At 36.2% G+C, this 20,765-nt stretch overlaps 2 protein-coding genes across 4 annotated transcripts in view; one reads left to right on the top strand and one right to left on the bottom strand.

Annotated features, from left to right (window-relative positions):
* Positions 1 to 1,890: 1,890 nt before the first annotated feature.
* LOC150107461 (protein ZBED8-like) lies at positions 1,891 to 2,259 on the bottom strand. The gene has a single exon (XM_090392106.1). The coding sequence runs from the start codon at positions 2,257 to 2,259 to the stop codon at positions 1,891 to 1,893; it is 369 nt and encodes a 122-aa protein (XP_090248232.1).
* A 932-nt stretch (positions 2,260 to 3,191) lies between these two features.
* LOC150107462 (tRNA-uridine aminocarboxypropyltransferase 1) overlaps positions 3,192 to 20,765 on the top strand; it is a 90,853-nt gene continuing 73,279 nt past the window's right edge. For 2 of the 3 annotated variants that reach the window (XR_016548196.1, XM_090391310.1), the window contains exon 1: positions 3,534 to 3,759. The gene's annotated coding sequence lies outside the window, so the exon portion shown is untranslated. Of the gene's footprint in view, positions 3,324 to 3,533; positions 3,760 to 20,765 lie in introns of those variants that run through there. The other variant, XM_090391311.1, reaches the window with a different exon arrangement.

Raw genomic sequence — 20,765 nt, forward strand, 5'->3', positions numbered from 1 at the left:
TTAAATGGAATAGGAGAGGAAAGGTTAGCAAAGGTTTGATGCGAAGAGGGTAGAAAAAAAACCAGAGTAAGACAGGGAGACCAATATCTATGTGTATTGATTAGTCAAAATTTGTCTTAGAAGTCTGAGGTATTACACATGACAATATTGGAGAGCTGACAAGTAACAGACCAATTTGGAGGAAAGTTGTTGATAGAAGATTAGTAATGACGTAAACTTAATCATGTATTACTATCATATTAGCATGTACACCCTTGAGGGTACATATTAGGAATTAGATCAGTGGGTCTTAACCTTTTTAGTGATCGGCATTCCCCCCTTGAATCTAAAAATAAGTCCCCCCCCTTGAAAAATGTGTTTCTATTTCGTTATTTAGGAAATTACAACTATTGCAAGATAATTTATTTATTGAAAAATAAACACATACATTTACATATACATACAAAACAATATCTCAATTTTTAATGGATATTGTTGTTGTTGTTTATTCATAATAATACTTTTGAAGCGAGGCTCCTTTTGATTTTGAAAGAGCCACGTAAGTCATCACTTGCATTTAAGCGATTTCTGGCTTTTGATTTTATGTGTAAAAGTGATGAAAATCCCATTTCACACAGGTAGATGGTGGAAAATGGTAAAAGTGTCTGCAATGCTGCTTTTTCCAGCTGTGGATAAGGTTCTGTGTACACCAGATTTGTTCTAAGTCCAGTTTTTCAAATTCCATTTGAATACGTGCATTGGCTCGTATTTCAATAAGATCGTCTTTTATTAAATAGCTGTCGTCCATCGAATCTGGGTCAAATAGAAATGGATCCAGTATTCATCTCTGAACTTTGCTAATATTTTCCGTGGTAAAGTATCCATGAAATGATTCACTCAATTGTTAGAGGTGCATTGCAATTTCAGGTATAATTATTATTTTCTCATTTTCCAGAACGATTGAATCATGCAAAGGAAAGTTTGCAAAATTCGCATTTTCAACTCGACGTTTCCAAATTTTTAGTTTTTCAATAAATGAAGATAATTTTTCACTAGCTGTTATTATTTTCTTACTAAATCATTGCATTGATGTGTTTAATTCATTCAGGTGGCTAAATATATCTGTTAAGTAGGCTAGTCGAAGTATTGCTTCTCTTTTTTCAAAAGCTTTAACTAAATCACAATTTTGGTTAGTAAGAAACTGTATAATTTCCTCGCGCAATTCAAAAACCCTGCTTAGTATGCGGCCCTTGGAGAGCCATAGTACTTTATGATAAAGATAAAGAAGCTAATGATAAAGAAGCACAGTATGAACAGCACCGATTTCTTCGCACAAAGCACGAAAGATACAATAATTAAGCTCTCTTCCTCGGATATACCTTACTACATTTACTGCAGTAGTTAAGTGTTGTTTTAAATTCTTTAGCAAGGCTTTCAATGCAAATGCATGATGGTGCAACATGCAATGTGTTATTGTAACTTGCGGTATTTCTGTTTTGATGTATGAAAAAAATCCAGAATATTTGCCCAACATTGCAGGGGCACCATCAGTGAATATTGAGCCTATCACATTCATGGGTATTTGATGTTTCAAAAAAAAGTTTTTAATATGATTGAAAACATCAATTCCTTTTATCGTCAATTCTAGTGGCTCACCAAATAAAAATTCTTCCAACATTTCTTTTTCCTTAATGTATCGCACAAATACCAACAACTGACTACAATTATCTACATCAGTTGACTCGTTCAGTTTAATACTCACTTTTAGAGGACTGGCTTTGATATCTTCTACTACTTGCAGTAAAATATCAACACTGAGATCTTGAATGCGCGATCAAATCACATCGTTCGTATAACGGAATCTGCTGAATTTTCCTTTGTGCTTTAGAACCCAATACAATTTTTGCAATTTCAAGTGCACATGGTTTTATCATTTTCCTGAGCTATTGTATGACCTTTTCTTTTCTTAGCACACAGACATGCCACTTGATAAGAAGCTTCTAACAAGAGCTTTTGAACTGCTGCAACGTCAAATTTTGTGATAGTACCGCTGGTATCAAATCGTGCCTTCTTATGCTTCAAGATGTTAAGAGTATGTCCTGCAGATTCACCACCATGCTGATTGTTGAAATGCTCTAACAACTTTGACGGTTTAAGATTGGAGTTTGAAAATATTTTGCAACATAAAATGCATTGTGGTCGTTGTGTACCATCTTTTTCTGTTGTACAAGTGAATCCATAAGCAACATAATCGTTTTTCCATTGGCGTTTTTTCGACATAACGAGGGTTACTGCGATCAATAAAATAAAATAAAATAAAATCAGCTAACGCCTTTTTATTCCCGTATATAGGGAGTAGGCGAGGCCGTTTTTAGCCCTATCTAACTTTTGGAGAGTGAGTGGGCAGTTCAGTCTCCACTGGTACCCCATCAGAGATAGCTGGCCCAAGGCTATCACTAATTAAATGGCACACAGTGAAGAGAGACGGCTCAACATGTGCCGCCATCTCGTGGTCCCTAACCCTAACAATCGTATCTAATGTCTGAAATAATGTGGTTTCTGCGGTCGATTTTCTTGAGTTTACGGGACGAAAAACCCGAGTTTCCAGGAGAAAAAACCAGGGTGCAGAAAACTTAGGGTGCAGAAAACCTTTATGTAATCAATTGATCGTATCTGGTATGGGCTTATTTGACGTTTCTGCATCAAACCACCTCGTTAACATTCGTACTTAAAGTATGCGAACACGTGCGCGTATCAACTAGTTTCTTATTGTACTGCATGTGCTGGTAGGTGAGATGCGCTGAGGCAAAGATAGGAGGGTAGGAGTGGGGGTCCCAAAAGTCGACGTAGCGTTCGATAGTTTCTCACAGGCGGTCAGGCGGTAGTTTCCGTCGAAAATTTAGAAACTTCTTTCGCACCCCTGGAAATGCTTTCTCACACCCCAGGTTAAGAACCACTGAACTAGATGAATACCTGGGTATTGGAGTCTCATTGCGATTGTTCTTTCCTTGATCTTTTTTTTAAAAAAAACTTTCCAAGGTTAACACTGTTTTGAAAAATAAAATAGTCATTGCCACACGAGAAAACAGTGTTTGGACAAATGGCTATGAAACAAGAATAATAATCATTATTCATAATTTTCATAATTTATGTTATAGCAATTTTGAACAGAAGGGTCTTTGTTACCCTTAGTTACTGGAGTAAATAATAAATGGCTGCCCTAGTATAATAAAATTCAAACTTTTTAGTTTGATATGCGCATGTGTGGGAATGATTTTATGTAGAACCACAATGCTTTTGGTTTACCGGTAGGATATCTTCAAACGTTAAAAATTTACAAAAAGGTATGTACATCTGTTTTTAAATTGAATTCATTTCTCATCTGCAATTCGAATTAATGTCTAATATCGGCGAAACCAGTATATTGTTTAACATACCACCCGGGAGAAAATAAGTTGAACCTAATAAGACTGAAATTTTCAATTAAGCTTCCAGCGGTAGCGTGTTGCAACTTTCATGTGCTGCCTATTCTGTAGAAATGTAGATGTGAATATGAACAGTATAAAGTGCCATTTCAAGCATGGTGAGGAAGGCATAAAATTCATGTCATCTTTTTAGGCGAATGACAGCATGATGGTATAGATTTGGAGTTTGTTTACCAATCCTTTCACGGGGCAATGCTGATACTTTTCAAATCTCTGTCAAGTCAGTTTAAATGACCAAATCATAATAGGTCTCGAGCGAGGTTCCTCATCTAGCTACTTAGGGTGCGAAATATAGGTAATATATTGTCACTGAAAGATTAGAGATGTTTCAGAAGGATAATAATATCTTGAATATGTAAGCTGTTATCATCACTTTGCTACTCAAAGTGATGATAACAGCTTACATATTCAAGATATTATGTGACACCTCCAGGGAGTCTAAAGACTCAGCGAAGGAGTGTGTCCCAACAGCATCAAACGATTGTTGCTGTTGGCACACACTCGAACGATAACTTTTTTCGTGATATATTTAACAGTTTTGTGTAATCTGTGTTTATTGATCAGTTTGTTGTTAATTTTATACAAATTACAAATCAACATTCTTTTCCTTAGTAACAAAACAAAAAAAAAAACACGAAATTTCTGCATTGAATATTTTTATGTAATTTACAAAGCACAATTCGGTAAAAGTGCATATTTATTATTATTGAGCTTCACTCAAACAAGTGCTTTGTGTAATCGTTTTCATGTTTATTATTTTAATGGCTAATATAGCCTGTTTTCGTTTTCATATTTGCGTGTGTAGTTTATGGTGTGATTTTATTATTACTGGCATATTTTGTATTTGTATGCAGTACTTCCAGTTTTAAGTTTTATTATTTATTTATTTATTTTTTCTGCATGGTATTATTAGTGAACTATACTTAAAAAAAAAAAAAAAGATGCGCATGAATTTAATAGCAGAAAAGAGAGAGATCAGCAGTCATCCCTCTTACTGGAGGCCCGAAGTGACTTGAAAAAGTTCTGTTTGGTCTCTAGAGCAGGGTTTCTGGACTATGTAAAAAATATATATATGTATAATTCATAAAAAATAAATAAAAACAAATCCTTACCCCACCCACAGTACAAATATACTACATGTAATACATAAAATCAGAATTATATAAATTAAAAATCATATAACCTTTCATGAGTGGGAGCCATATAAAAAAAAGTTTAAAAACAGAGTTGAAGATCTCAAATCTGCAAAGAGGTAGTTACTAGTAATACAACTGTAGAGGATATTATATTTTGGAAAGCAAAATTTGGGGAATATTTTGCTAGTGTCTTTTATGGCTATAATATAGTAGAGGATACAAAGGAAGCTTAGAATGCAGGAGATATTGTGAGATGGTATAAGCCCTTGTTTTTCAAACTGTGGTATTTCCTGGTGGTCCATCAAAAATTTCTTCATCTCTCAGAAACAACGCTCCAGCTCCAGCCACGTATATCAAATTTTCTAACCTCTAAGCAGCAGCAGATGTCGCACTAGCTAAAAATTTTAATTTCATAACATTGGATTTAATAAATAAAATACTATCTACATTGGTTTATATTTTTGTCTTAGCCGTCAGTTGGTCTGCGAAATATTTCTCCTATTTTCCCCGGTCCGCAGGTGTAAAAAGGTTGAAGAACTCTGGTATAAGCAACAATGTGTGTGTGTGTGTATTTGGGAGGAGAAGAAATCCTATAGCTGACCAATCAGAGGAAACAGTTATCAAAAAAAAAAAAAAAATGCAGTGTTTATACTGTTGTCATCTGTCATTTACAGTGTATCAACTGTCATTACAATAAATGACTCAGAATAACAATCTACCAAAAAGTTCTGGTCATAGTCTAACAGCATCAATACTGTTTGAAGAAAATTCATTTAATAAACCTTCTGCTATAATAAACTTTATATATATATGTGTGTAGTTTATATATATGTTTTTTTGGAGGCCTGAAATGGCTTGAATAAAAAAGTTTCATGTTTGGACTCCAGAAAAAGTTTCTGAATTATCAAACCCTTAGCCCACTCACACTCGAAATCTGCTACAGGTTTACTATTATTATGTGACACCTCCAAGGAGTCCAAAGACTCATCAAGGGATTGCACCTGCTCTACAGCTCTCTCCGTCTTTACCAGTTCCACCCACCAACTACCATCATCTACACCAGCACTTCCCAAAGTATGGACTGTGGTCCCCTTGGGGGCCATTAGTTTTTTTTGAGGGTGAAGATGCTAAAAATGTAATATTTGCATTTGATTTTTGTGATATTCACTGTGTATGTTTTGTATTGAATATAAAATACAATAAATATTATAATAATATATGTCTATTACGATTTTTTTTCGATGGGGCTGTGAAATATTTTAATTTTTCCAAGGGAACCCTTACATCCATAAGTTTGGGAAGCACTGATCTATACTGACGGCATCTACTGCCCACCACTAGTATATTCACAGACAATCACAAACACCATGCCCATGGTGGGATTCGAACCCACAGCCTCTGGAGAATGGATATGCTAACCACTCGCCAACTATATATATATGTATATATATATATGTATATGTTAAAGATACCAAGCTATTTTAAACCTGGTTTTACTCCATTTCCCAAGTAAGCAAACAGACAAATAAGTCAAGTTTGCACCTGCAAGTGTTGCAAGTCTAGCTGACCTTGCACGTAGTGCAAGACCATGGCAACTCATGGTAAAAGTAGAATAAGCTCTGATCACTAATCTTAATATTATCCTTAATGCAAAGCACATCTCCTGCCACTACCCAGACCAGTTTCGACCTTTATTGAGGTCTCATCAGTGGGAGCCAGGCTATAAATATAAATACCAAGATTTTAGTAATACAAAGCTTATAAGTATTTTACCAGAACAAGTTATCATAAGGTGTTTTAACCTTATTAAATAAAAATCTCAGGAGGAGATATAAATGTAGAAAGTATTTTACCTTGGGTATAATAAATGTGAAAGATACCAAGCTATTTTAAATCTGGTTTTACTCCATTTCCCAGGTAAGCAACCGGTCTAGGTAGTGGCCCCTTGCCTTTAATACAAAGCATCATACATCTCCTCCAGGAGATGTGCTTTGCATTAAGGGTAATATTAAGATTAGTGATCAGAGCTTATTCTACTTTTACCATGAGTTGCCTTGGTCTTGCAATACGTGCAGGGTCAGCTAGACTTGCAACACTTGCAGGCGCAAACTTGACTTATTTGTCTGTTTGCTTGCTTGGGAAATGGAGTAAAACCAGGTTTAAAATAGCTTGGTATCTTTAACATTTATTATACCCAAGGTAAAATACTTTCTACATTTATATCTCCTCCTGAGATTTTTATTTAATAAGGTTAAAACACCTTATGGTAACTTGTTCTGGTAAAATACTTATATGCTCTGTATTACTAAAATCTTGGTATTTATATTTATAGCCTGGCTCCCACTGATGAGACCTCAATAAAGATTGAAACCGGTCTGGGTAGTAGCCCCTTGCCTTTAATACAATGCATCATACATCTCCTCCAGGAGATGTGCTTTGCATTAAGGGTAAATGTTAAGATTAGTGATCAGAGCTTATTCTACTTTTACCATGAGGTGCCTTGGTCTTGCACTACGTGCAGGGTCAGCTAGACTTGCAACACTTGCAGGTGCAAACTTGACTTATTTGTCTGTTTGCTTACTTGGGAAATGGAGTAAAACCAGGTTTAAAATAGCTTGGTATCTTTAACATTTATTATACCCAAGGTAAAATACTTTCTACATATATATATATATATATATATATGAATTCTACCAATGAAAGGTTGTAAGCCTGTAGCACACTGGCACTGTGAGTGGGCTAAGGGCTAACTTTTTCTGGAGTCCAAACATGGAACTTTTTTTTCAAGTCTCCAAAGCAAGGTAGTGGTCTCACATTGGTGATATCCTTGTGAATGCTTATACTAGGTAGATATGTTACCTATTGTGAAATCACTACCATTTCTGTGGGATTTAAACCTTGTGGCTTGTTTTGTTGGAGAGCAAGTATGCTCACCCATCTAACCTCAGCTGGCTGTGTCACCAGTGTGAATGAATTTGCTGTATAACTGGGTTATACAGCAAATTATATTAACTTAAAAGCTTATATTTTGTATATTATTTCTGGGAAAACTCCCATGTTACTCCTCATTATAAACTATTATAATACAGCTATATTGCCTGCTTCAGTTTAAGAGTGCCCCTGTTTAAATGTCATTGGCTATTTACTCATGGGTTCTTAGGGCATTATGAGTGTAGATGTACTAAAAAGTATATGTAGCTTAAGGAATAGAAATTGCACATACCTTTTTCTGGGTGTTGTGGGTTTTCCTCTGTCTGCGATGTCGAGAACTGCAGAGTGTGTGTGTGTGTGGTGTGTGTGTGGGGGGGTAGGCAGTTTGGTAGAATAAGTTAGAAAAACCCGGGTTTTTTTTTTTTTTTTTTTCCCGTAATATATAGAAACATATACTTTTATATAGGGTGGGGAAAAAAGTGAAAGGGTTAATTTTTTAAAATAAGGAGGGGGAAGGGGAAAGGTGGTTGACGGGGTGTGGACCGTTTCGACACCACAAGCCAAAAACTGGCTAACCTCCTAAAATCCACCAAACCTCACACACAAAAAGATATATTTGAACAGCACAATGTAGTCTATAAATTTCCCTGCCAAAAAGACTGTGACATCACCTACACAGGTTCCACCATCAGGTCTTTATGGGCAAGACTACAAGAACACTTCCGTGACTGTAACATCCCTATTCCAGAACATTTAAACACTAAAAAACGCAACATTAAAAAGAAAAATCGTATACAAAGCACAGGAAAAACGGAAATAGCTGTTCACGCCCTTGAACAAAAACACACCCCGCAGATAGACAAGGCCATCATAATAGACAGACAAGACAATGAAACAATGCTCAGAATATCGGAAACAATAGCTATAAAGTGTGACGCGAACTCGATCAACGTACACAGGCCCTACATAATCTCCGAGGTTTGGAAGCTTCACAACATTAAATTGAGGTCACAATCCCGACCAATAGGAGACAACACAAACACCTCTGAAGCACCCACCCGACCTGACATAGCTTCCACTTTCCCAATATGTTCCGATGATGACCACGAATAGTCGAAACGGTCCACACCCCGTCAACCACCTTTCCCCTTCCCCCTCATTTTAAAAAATTAACCCTTTCACTTTTTTCCCCACCCTATATAAAAGTATATGTTTCTTTATATTACGGGAAAAAAAAAAAAAAAAAAAAAAAAACCGGGTTTTTCTAACTTATTCTACCAAACTGCCTACCCCCCCCCCACACCACACACACACTCTGCAGTTCTCGACATCGCAGACAGAGGAAAAGCCACAACACCCAGAAAAAGGTATGTGCAATTTCTATTCCTTAAGCTACATATATTTTTTAGTACATCTACACTCATAATGCCCTAAGAACCCATGAGTAAATAGCCAATGACATTTAAACAGGGGCACTCCTAAACTGAAGCAGGCAATATAGCTGTATTATAATAGCTTATATTTTGTTCTGTGTTCTCAAGATGACAAGTTCAATTGTGCTGGCTGACTGAGAATATATCCTTTGTTAACAAAAGATTAACATATTTAGTGCACTTTGACTCATGAAGAATCTCTAGGACAAGCTAATTTATCACTCAGTTATCAAAGTACAGTCATACCCTGACTTATGCGAATCCGGAGTTACGCGGTTTCTTATGTGTACATATTCCAGTCCCGCTTCACGCCTCACCACTAGTCATATCTTTCCGGTGCTGGCTAAATTCACCAGGGTTGCACATGCTGTGAACAAGCACTGATGTGTTTCGTGTGGTCTCCATTCATACACGATTTCTATAGCCTACAAACTGTGCAATTGTTTATAGTTATGTTCTTGATAGAAATTTTATCACATAAAAAATAACAATGTCGTCCAAAAGAAGCAAGTCCGATTCTTCTACAGCTAGCAAGAAAAGAAAAACATTGGCTTTGGAAACGAAATTCAACATTATTAAGGATTTTGAAGGCAAAATGAAAATTTGTGAGCTAGCAAAGAACTTTGATCTACAGGAATCCACAGTAAGAACAATCATAAAAGAAAGGTTTACAGATTTTGGAGGACATAGATTCTAACTAGGAACAAATTGTAGCCACAAGGCAAGGAATAAAAAAATCATTAGCTTGATATGAAGAAATTTTGCATGACAAGAAAAAGACATTATGCTGTCAGACGAATCTATTAGATTTTATGAAACCATCGACATCGAAATAACTTTCTTTTTTTTTATGTACGAAAAACTACAATTATGATTATATTTCTGTAAAAAAATAGGTGTTTTTGTAAACCTTTGGTCCCAATTAACTAATATTTTGTATGTTTGTATATATAAATTACATGCAAATTTATACCTCGAGTTACGTGAATTCGACTTACGCACTTTTTGTTGGTCCCACCTACCACTTAACTTCGGGGTATGACTGTATTTAAAATGTGTATACTTATGTGAGGCCAACATGCAGAAAACAGTTTTCATAGTGCATTTTGAAACTTATAACTTGAAAGGGAGGTTGGCAGATCATTGATGTATTTTATCCATGCTGTTCTATGGTTCTACTTTTCACTTTCAGCAGATTTTAGCACCAGTGCAGTAATTTACTTCTGCTTTGTTTAGTTGCCAGTGTACTGCTAGCCTGTTTCTACTAATTAAATGACTTCTCACGGACCTTATATCCCTTTCATAGCTTTGTTGATGATAAGATGGCCTATCATCAACAAAGCTTGTGAAAATTGTAGTGGTCTCTCTTCTAAACATCAAGAGCTATGATCAGTACCTTAAAAACTGATCTCCAGTTGATTCACTTCACTGTACTCCTAGAATACAGCTTTGTCTTTATTTGCCAGAAAGACCTCAATTAACCTCCTCCCCTGGTTTTGATAATATTCAGCCTGCCAGTCAAAATCAGCATTTCTTAGTCTAATGTTTACCTTTTGCCTGTCTGGTCATGCTCACGCCATATCTACAGCTTCTTCAACTTCCAAAGAGTTGACCTTTTCCATTCAAGGCAGTACTTTTCATCAGTCCAGCTTCTAAATTTATTTTTAACTCTATAGATTCATCTAACCTTAGAATACTCTAATTACATCAGAGACCCAATAGCAAAAGAAACACAGAATTCATGTATCTTTGTAAAGTATCAAAAATAACTTTTTTTGCTCAGGCCACTGAGACACCGTCAGATAAAGAACCAGACCACGATAAAATATTAGATTGACTAATATAAATGTATATAAATTTGCCTTTTTTTTTACCTTATGTTTAATGAAGCTATAAGATGCGAAATGAAAAAAAATCCTCAAAATAACAGACTAAGCAAAACATTTTACACAATTATCTGTAGCCCTCTGGTTGGCTTGATGTATATAAGTAACATCCTGTTTTCCTCCATTTCTTGTGGAAAATTAGTTTTCAATTTACATATTTTTTTACTTTACACACTCTTCTTCTTTTGCAGCATATCCCACTTAAGTAGGATCGCTGTTTCAGGAATTCATCTTCCATCTAAATTTGAAATGGCTGTACCTATCAGTGTACCTTCATATGATCAACTGTGAGTACAGAATTTTATAGGACTGATGAGCTGGAAAGCTTTATGAAATTCTGTGTTTATCTAATCTATATGGTCATTTCTCACCTTTGCTGTTTGTTCCCATTCTAACTTTTACTCACCAGAATAGTGCTTTCTCTCTCAGAACAAAATTTTCTTAAGACAGTTAACCCAAAAGCTTAAGTTGCAAGCCTTAACCAAAAATGTAAATAAAAAAATATATATATATTTTCACTTAAATTTTTTGTTAATCCTTCTACGAAATAAAACTATTGTTGCATTTTAATTGAAATTTACAAGAAAATTTAAATGAAAAATGTGAAATCTGTGTGCAAAACTGGCACGTATTTAATTTTTAAGTGTTTATTCATTGAAGTGAAATTCGCCATTCAAATCCATAAACTTATCTACTTATTAAATGCATTAGTTTTGCTTTTAATTGAAAACAGATTCACTGGCATCACCTTTTTGTAGGTGCACAATACTTAGCAAACAATTCACCAATTGAACCTAAAATTTACTTTTAATAATAAAAATTGTTCAGATGTTTTGAAATACCAGAATGTCCAGAGAATGAATGGTGCCCTTTTCACTCTGTTTAACATGAGTCTTGCAACAGGGCAAGTCCTAAAGGAGTGGAAAATTTCTCACATGTCTTATTTCCCCACTTCATAAAGAGGTGAAATAAGACAAGCTACAAATTACAGGCCAATCTGTATCTGGGGTTGTGGTGTTAGAGGTTGGTGGCAACTAGGATTTAAAATTAGGTTGATAATAGCAGTATTCTCAGACCAGTTTAACAAACCAAACCAACGATGGTCATCACTGGTTTGTTAAAGGAAGCACATATGCAGACTACTATATACACTACTATATACACTACTATATATATATATATATATATATATAGTAGTGTACCTGGATTTTGCAAAGGTCTTTGATAGATTGCCACACGACAACCTGGTAATTAAAAATGGTTGGGATTGAATAAGGAACTAATGAGCTAGATAGTTAATTGGCTGTCAGATAGGTATTAGCAGGTTATGTGTATAGTGTGGATATCCCAAAATGGTGGATCACTGGTCGAGTGCCACATCAGTAATTATAATTTACTGATGCGTGTCTTCCAGATCATTCCCAGAACACCCTGGCCTATAGCTGCAAAAACCAAACTGTATATTTATCAAGGCCAATAAGACCTAGATCTTATTGATCTTGATCTCACACCAGACCCCTTCAAAACAAACAGCTACCCTCCTGCCTATCACCTATTCTTTTAAGCTGTAATTGATATGCTATCAGCAGTACCCTACCCCCATCCTATCTTCTCTATCCTCCCTTAAAATACTAAACCCTTCACATTTTGTCCCTGTAACTGCTCATCTGTTGTTATCCAAGTCTCCCTAATGGCTATGAATTTTTGGTGAGGTTGCACTAACCAATTCCAAACACCAAAAACCAAACTGTATATTTATCAAGGCCAATAAGACCTAGATCTTATTGATCTTGATCTCACACCAGACCTCTTCAAAACAAACAGCTACCCTCCTGCCTATCACCTATTCTTTTAAGCTGTAATTGATCTGCTATCAGCAGTACCCTCCCCCCATCCTATCTTCTCTATCCTCCCTTAAAATACTAAACCCTTCACATTTTGTCCCTGTAACTACTCATCTGTTGTTATCCAAGTCTCCCTAATGGCTATGAATTTTTGGCGAGGTTGCACTAACCAATTCCAAACACTCTCCTTCTTGTTCTTGATACTTCTGGCTTTAGTATCTTCTAAGGCACTTTTTACTGTATCAATCCACCTATATCTTGGTCTTCCTCTGGGTCTTTTTCCTGCCAACCTGGCAGAGAACACTTGTTTAGCTAATCTTTCCTCGCCCATTCTGTTTAAGTGACCATACCACCTGAGATTAGCTCTGCTAATGCATTCCTGGATATTAGGATATTAGGAAAGAACTTGACATTGTCAGCATTCTTTCCTAATATCCTTGTTTTTAATATGATATTGCCATTGATGCCATCTGTTCATGCCCCCTAATCTTTCTCAGGACTCTATTTATTTGCGGTCTCTATTCTTTGGTCAAGTGTTTCACTTCTGACCCAGCTCTCAGATCCATAAGTTAAAATTGGTTTTGAACACTGTCTTGTATGCAGCTAATTTAGTGTTTTGACTAATTTCTCTCTTATTCCATATTAATTTATTCAGTTGACTTCCTACCTTACCAGCTTTGTTGATTCTGTTGTCTATTTCCATATTTAATTTACCATCTTCACTAAAAATCGTGCCTAAGTAGCTGAAATGTTTTACTTGTTCCACAGGTTCTCCATTCACAACACGGTTGACATTTTCAATGATTCTGCCTATTTTCATTGTCTTTTTCTTTTTATTGCTGACCTTCATACCATATCTATCACAACAGTTATTCAATTTAGTCAGGGAATGTTGCAGACGTGTAGCGGATTTATTTAGAAGTATAACATCATCTGCATAAAGCAAGGAGCTGACATTAACATATCCAATTTTGATATCAGGTTTAATGCCACTTTCCTTCATAATGTAATCCATGTAGATAATAACAGAGGTGATAATGTACATCCTTGTCTGACACCAGAATTAACATTAAACCATCTCCCTGTACTTCAGTTCTAACTGCTGACTTACAACTCAAATAAAGACTAAGTATTGCTTGATATAATGATCCACTGACACCATACAACTGTAGCATTTTGAATAGCTTCTTTCTTGGCACCTTGTCACATGCTTTTTCCAGATCTACAAAACTTAAATACAGATCTTTATTATATTCCCATGACTTTTCAACTATTTGTCGTAAAGTGAATATCTGATCCTGACAGCCTCTATTTGGCCTGAATCCAGCTTGTTCCTCACCAAGCTTCTCTTCCACAATTCTTCTCAACCGTTTCTCAAGTATACTGACATAAATCTTACCAGGAACACTCAGTAGAGAAATACTTCTGTAATTCTCACAGTCAGTTTTATTTCCCTTTTTATATATGGGTACTATGAGAGCTCTACTCCAATCATCTGTAATTCGTCCTTCTGTCCAGGCCCTCTGAACTATGCAGTGTAACTACTGTAAAACTTTTATACATCCATACTTTGTGAAAGTTTCTCTTTTGGAGAAGGTGGCAAGTTGTGAATTTGGTTGATGGGTTTATAGGTAGCAATGAGTTGCTATTTTTTCATAATTTTTGCCACATGTTCAGAGATGCCTTTAATATATTGCGTCAGGAGCAGGAGATTTTCAAGAGACAAGTAGTGTGATAGGTGAGAATAACGAACAGCGAAATATGAATGAAAAAATAAGAGTGTGGAAGGCTTGAACGATTGTGAAGTTTTCAGAGATGGTCATGATTTGGAGGATGAATGATGAGTAAGAGTGGCTAACTTGCAGAGAGAGATAGATTAGCTGAAAGAGATGGTGGAATATCTCGGGAATGAGATGAAAAGTATGAAAGATGAGATTAGGCGAATGGAAGAGATGAATGCAAGGCGAATCAGAGTAGGAGTGAGAGAGAGTGTTATGGGAATGATAGAAGAGGAGAGAATAGAAACAGTAGAGGAGTGGGAATGATAGAAGATTATAGAATAGGAGCAGTAGAAGAGAGGGAATGAGAGAGAGGTATGGGAATGATAGAATAGGAGAGAATAGGATCAGTAGAAGAGAGAGAATGAGAGAGGGGAGAGAATAGGAGCAGTAGAAGAGAGGGAATGAGAGAGAGGTATGGGAATGATAGAAGAGGAGAGAATAGGAGCAGTAGAAGAGAAGGAATGAGAAAGAGAGAGAGAGAGAGGTATGGGAAGGATAGAAGAGGAGAGAATGGAAACGGTGAGAACGAGAAGAATGCGAAGGAGTGCTGGAACCAGGAATGGAGTGATGCCAAGACAGCAGGTAAGTAGGAGAACACAGAGTGAAAGAGTTAGAGAGAGAGAGAGAGAGAGAGAGAGTGAGGAATGCAGGTGAGGCAATCAGGGAACACAGTGGTAAGAGCTGTGATGGATGGAGACTTGATGATCCGTGGTGTGCAAGATAGGATGCCAGAGAAGTGTTTTCCTGGAGGAACAATAGAGAGTGTGGCTATGGCAATTAAGTGGGATATAAGGGTGAATGAGATGATTGTGATCGTGGGTGCGAATGACTTGCGAGGCAATATAAATCGGGTGGTGAGAGATCTGAAATTCTAGCTTGAGGTTGTACGAAAGAAAATGTAGAGAGGAAAGATTGTGCGTATATTTGCCCAGGTATGATAGTAACGAGCTGAGCAGAAGAGCAGTAATAATGAATAGCATAATAGCCAGAATGTGTCAGAAGAGAGGATTGGAATACGTGTATGCTTGGAGGGCATTTGAGGACAGAAAGGAACTGTATGCGAGAGACCACTTGCACAATAATATAGTCAATGAAACTTTTCTTATTACTTGCATCTTCTCTCCATGTGAATTTGTGCACATTTTTATGTTGGAACATGGTGTTAGTAATAGCCAGTCTATGTCCTGAGCAGAAATCCAACAGGTATTTGCCATTATTATTAGCTTTGCTCTTTTCTCCAAATTTTCCCAAATATTTTTGTATGTCTGACAATCATTTCCTACTCTGCTATTTAGATCCCCAACAAGGACCAACTTTTCATTTTTCATTGTGTCAGTTGCTTTCTCTAAAGCCTTAAAAAATTCCTCCACTTCTACCTTAGTAGAACCTTCTGAGGGACCATAGGCACAAATAAGTCTCATTGTCCAGTTCCCCATTCTGATATTTGCCCACATAACTCTACTTGAAATTACCTGCCATTCAAGAAGATTATCCTCGTATTTAGTGTTGAATACTATGGCTACTCCTTCTTTTCCTTGATTGTCACTGTCTGAATATTACATTTTGTATTTATTGCTCAGAAAGAGCTCGCCAGTTTTTGTCTTTTTTGTTTCAGTCACCTCTATTATGTCGACCTGGTACTTATCTAATTCCTCAGTTAGCTCCATTTCTTTGCCATTCAGGCTTCTTATGTTGATAGTACCGATCTTCAATTCTGGTGATATTGATTTGGGGTATGTTTTAGGATTTGTTCCAGTAGCTGACTTTTCGCTGTTCACCCTGGCTCCCTGGCGAAAACAACGGGGGGGGGGGCCTTGTTTAACCTGGCGAAGCCCCAGCCAGCATGAAATTCAATCATGTTGTACCATCATTTAATATTGTGGTTTAAGCCAATAAGAATACAATTTGGTCAGCTAAATCCCAAATTGCCAGCCTATCCTCGTTCGTTCAGTATCTAGGTAGATACCTAACAGGGTGCACCACGAGAAGGTGAGGATTGGACATTAGGTCAGAAGCCCTGGTCGGTTTTCCACATTCCTTTAAAGGCTATGTGGAGGTCTCCTCTCAGTTATACAGCTTTGAGCCTTAAGCACCCCAGTAACCAATTTATTAATAAATAAATTACAGATTTATTTATTAATAAATTGGTTACTAATTAGGAAAAAAATAATAATTTTTTATTTTGTATTATATTTTTTATATAGGCAGCACCTCCACTTAAAATTTCACCAGCCACCACTGATAGAAACTGTAGCATCTCTTTAGGCCTCCAACCACCTTTACTTCTAAAAATATTGAATTGACTACCCTGTTCAATATTTTTGCTTGAGAGACTAGATTCCACACTTTTGTTGGCCATTCTCACAATCATGCACCTCATCTCATGAGTACCTTCACACACCCACCCACCTGTATCCAATCTAATTGCTTAAGTTTTTCTGAATTTGTGTTTCAGCATGCTCAGTGAATAAAGCTCTCTCCAGCCACCTAACACCCAAACCATTTAGATGTAGTCCATCGTTATACAAATCCTTTTTGTTAGACTTTGTGGACCTATGGCCTGAGTTTGACAAAAAGGATTTGTATAACGTTGATGGACTGCATCTAAATGCACAACCTATATGGTACACTGAACATACATTCAAAGTGTTGAAAAGACTGCACATTGCACTGCATATGATATGGAATACATTAACAGGTAGGGATTGTGCCATGTGTGAAGTTGTCAGACATGCTGCTGCTCTAATCAAATTTGGTCACCTTGCTTTTATTGTTACATGGAAACATTGGAAGGATGAATAACCAAGGCAACTGGCCTCTAGTTGGTTATTATTATATAGGTATCTCCATGGAGTCATTTTGGGTCTCCCACAATGAGGCTTCTGACCTTTCTACACACAGTACTATCATACCTTTCCTTAAACTCATTCACTGTAGGGGGCACTCAACTAATTCAGGCAGTCCATTCCACTTTTTCACTACTTTACAAGCAAAAAATTTAGTCTGTACACCCTTACTAACCACACCCACACAACTTCCAGGAGTGACTCCTAGTTCTTCTTCAATTCATCATATATTGAAAAATTTCCTTTGTGTTTTGGATCTTATAGAACCCCTTTAATAACTTAAGTTTCTTTCATGTTTGCTTCTTTTCTGCTTATCAACTAAACTGTGCAAACCTTACTCCTATCTCATTGGCTGAAGGTTTGCGAAGTTTAGTTTACATTCCACAGACCTGTCACTAGCTTAGTCAATCGTTTCTGAATCTTTCCATCACCTCTTGATCTCCAAGAAATTCAGGTGACCAAATCTGTACAGAGTAGTCAAGATGCGACCGAATCATAGCATTATAAAGAGGAACAATAATCTCCCCATTTTTACTTGTATGTTTTTTCAACATCCACGTAATCCTTTGAGTTTTAACCAACTTTTGCAATATGCCTTCCAAACTTCCTCTCTGCTCACCATCCCCCCCCCCCAAAAAAGTCCTTAGCCTTATCAATTTACTACTAACCAGTACTATCAATGTGATGTACAGATGTAAGCTTTTCATCCAGAAGTGCATAACTTTATGTTTTGCAACATTAAATTGACAATCATTATCCTTCACCTACAATGCAATTTATTTAAATCACCTTGCAGGATATCAGCATCACCTTTATCATTGTCTCCCTCTCCCTAATTTTTCATCATCTGCTAACAACTAAATATCCCACCTTAAATCTTTTCTTATTTCATTAACATACAAATTACAGGTTGCCCCATTCCTTAATATACATAAAGTTTCTAAAACTAAACTACAGGAAAACCTCACTTAATGCGATTAATTAATCCATCAATTAATGAGCGCTAAGCGAAATACAGTAAGCAATAGGAATAATTATAATTCATCCATCAGTTAACGTAAATTTGTAAAAAACATTACAGTATAAGCTATATTAGAGGATAAAATCATTGAAGTTGATAAAAATCAATTGCTTAAATTTTTATTTAATGTCTAAACATTTGATTGAGCTACTTTTTTGTGCAAAAAAATTAAGTAAAGATGTTATGTTGAATCATGTTCGACTTTTTCATCTTGTCATGCAATTTGCGATAGCTGGCGATTGCTTTATCAAGAATTCGGCAGGCATTCCATATCAGGATCAGCATCAAACAAAATTTCATTAGCATACTCAATGGGATTGAAAACTAGCTCAAGTTCTTTTGCAGTTAGCTTCTTAGTCATAACATTCTCTTCTTGTTCGAACTCCTTATCTTCTTCATATGCACGCTGTTCTTCTAGTTGAAGGAGATCATTCTCGCTTAACTGTTCTGAATGGGAATTGAACAAGTTTCTCACATCTTCATTATTCATTTCATTAAATCCAAGTTCTTTTGAATTGTGCTGATTTCTTCAATAATGTTAGAAAAAATTTTAAAACTTTCATACTGTTCTTTTCAATATGATATTCATTTTTAACCTACTTCACAAACTGATGGTCACTCCAATTTGAAATCTTCTGTACACTCGTGTCCTGCATCAGCATGAGGATATCAACAATGACATAGTCAATGAGGATTTTCTGATTTCTTGTTTTCTCTCCATGTGAACTTGTGCACATCTTTATGTCAAAACATGGTGTTAGTAGTAACTAGTCCATATCCTGAGCAGAAATCCAGCATAATACTTACTTATTATTATTAGCCTTAACCTTTATTTCCACCAGCCAAATGTTTTCTACGTGGCTAGTGGTTTCATTTTGTACTCTGCTGGTTAGATCTCTAACAAGGACCAAATTTTATATCTTTGTCAGATGTCTGGTCTAATGTGTCAAAAAATTCCTCTGTTTCTTCTTTAAGAGAACATTCTGTGGGACCATAGGCACAATAAGTATCAAATCTTCTGTATTGCCAATTTCTCCATTTTGAGCTTTGCCCAAATAACTATTTGAACTGCCTTCCAACCAAGAAGTTTATATTTTGTGCCGAATGCTATTGCTACTCCTTTACCTTGATCATTATTACCTGAATATATTTCCTGTACTTATTTAGTAAGATCTTACATGTTTTTATCTTCTTTGTGTCAGCAATGCCAGTAATGTCCATATGGTACTTTTTCCAGTTCTTCTGCAAGTTAATACTTCTTATATTGATGGTTCCTACCTTTAGTTCTTTTGACATTAGGCTTATTTGTTTTCTTCCAGCTTTTATTAGGGGAACTACGGTGAACTCTGAAAGAGTTCACCGTAGTTCCCCTGATAAAAACAACAGGGACCTTATTTAACTGGTCGATGCCACATCAGGCCCAAAATTTCATCATGTTGTACAATTATATGTTTTTTTTTTATATGGTTTCCACCCACAAAAGGTTCGTAATAAACCTATAATATATTTGTACCATGTGTGGGCTAAGGATTTTATTGCAGTTTTTTTTTTTATGTTTACATAGTCTGAGAATCCTGCTCCAGATACCAAACATAGAACTTTTTTAAGCCACTTCAGGCCTCCAATAAGCAGGACGGTGGTCTTGCACTGTGTGATAAAATTTGCCTCCCACCTGAAGACAATCGCAAACATCCATTCCCATGGCAGGATTCAAACCTGCAACCTTGGTTGGAGAGAAGGTATGCTAACTACTCAGCCAACCAAGCCAGCATGTATTTGTGGTTTAAGCCAACAGAAAGTACAATTTGGTTGACTAAGTCCCAAATTTCCAGCTCATTGTTGTTCATTGAGTATCCAGTGGATACCTACTAATGGGGCACAACACTTGAAGGTGAGGTTTGAACATTTGGTCAGAAGCTCCAGTCAGTTCTCTACATTGATTAAAGGCAATGTGAAAGTCTCCTCTGAGTTATTTAGCTTAGACCCTTAAGCGACCACTTTTAAATGACATTCTGACATTAATTGTTGATATATATTGTAGACCAGAGCATGATGCAGTGGGGAAGCTTTCCCAAATAATAAGCAATACTGGAATAGCCCAAAGAATTCATAAACATAACAGTAATCAATACAATCCTCTTTTCCTCTATATAAGAACATTTAATTGTCGAACACTTAAAGAAGAGGAAGACCTTGCCATCTTACAGCAAGAACTAAAACATATTAAGTGGGACATCATAGGCTTAAGTGAAGTTCGCAGGCAAGATGAACATTTAATAAAACTAAAAAATGGAGACTACTTATATTATTATGGGAAAACCAAAGGACAATACAGAGTTGGATTTCTAATTAAGAAAACAGTTGCACATCTTATAGAAGAATTTAATTATACAGATGAAAGAATAACAGAAATCACACTTAAA

Source organism: Typopeltis vanoorti, chromosome 4, assembly GCF_054136105.1.
Source record: "Typopeltis vanoorti isolate ZY-2024b chromosome 4, IOZ_Tvanoo_1.0, whole genome shotgun sequence".
NCBI classification, from domain to species: Eukaryota; Metazoa; Arthropoda; class Arachnida; order Uropygi; family Thelyphonidae; genus Typopeltis; species Typopeltis vanoorti.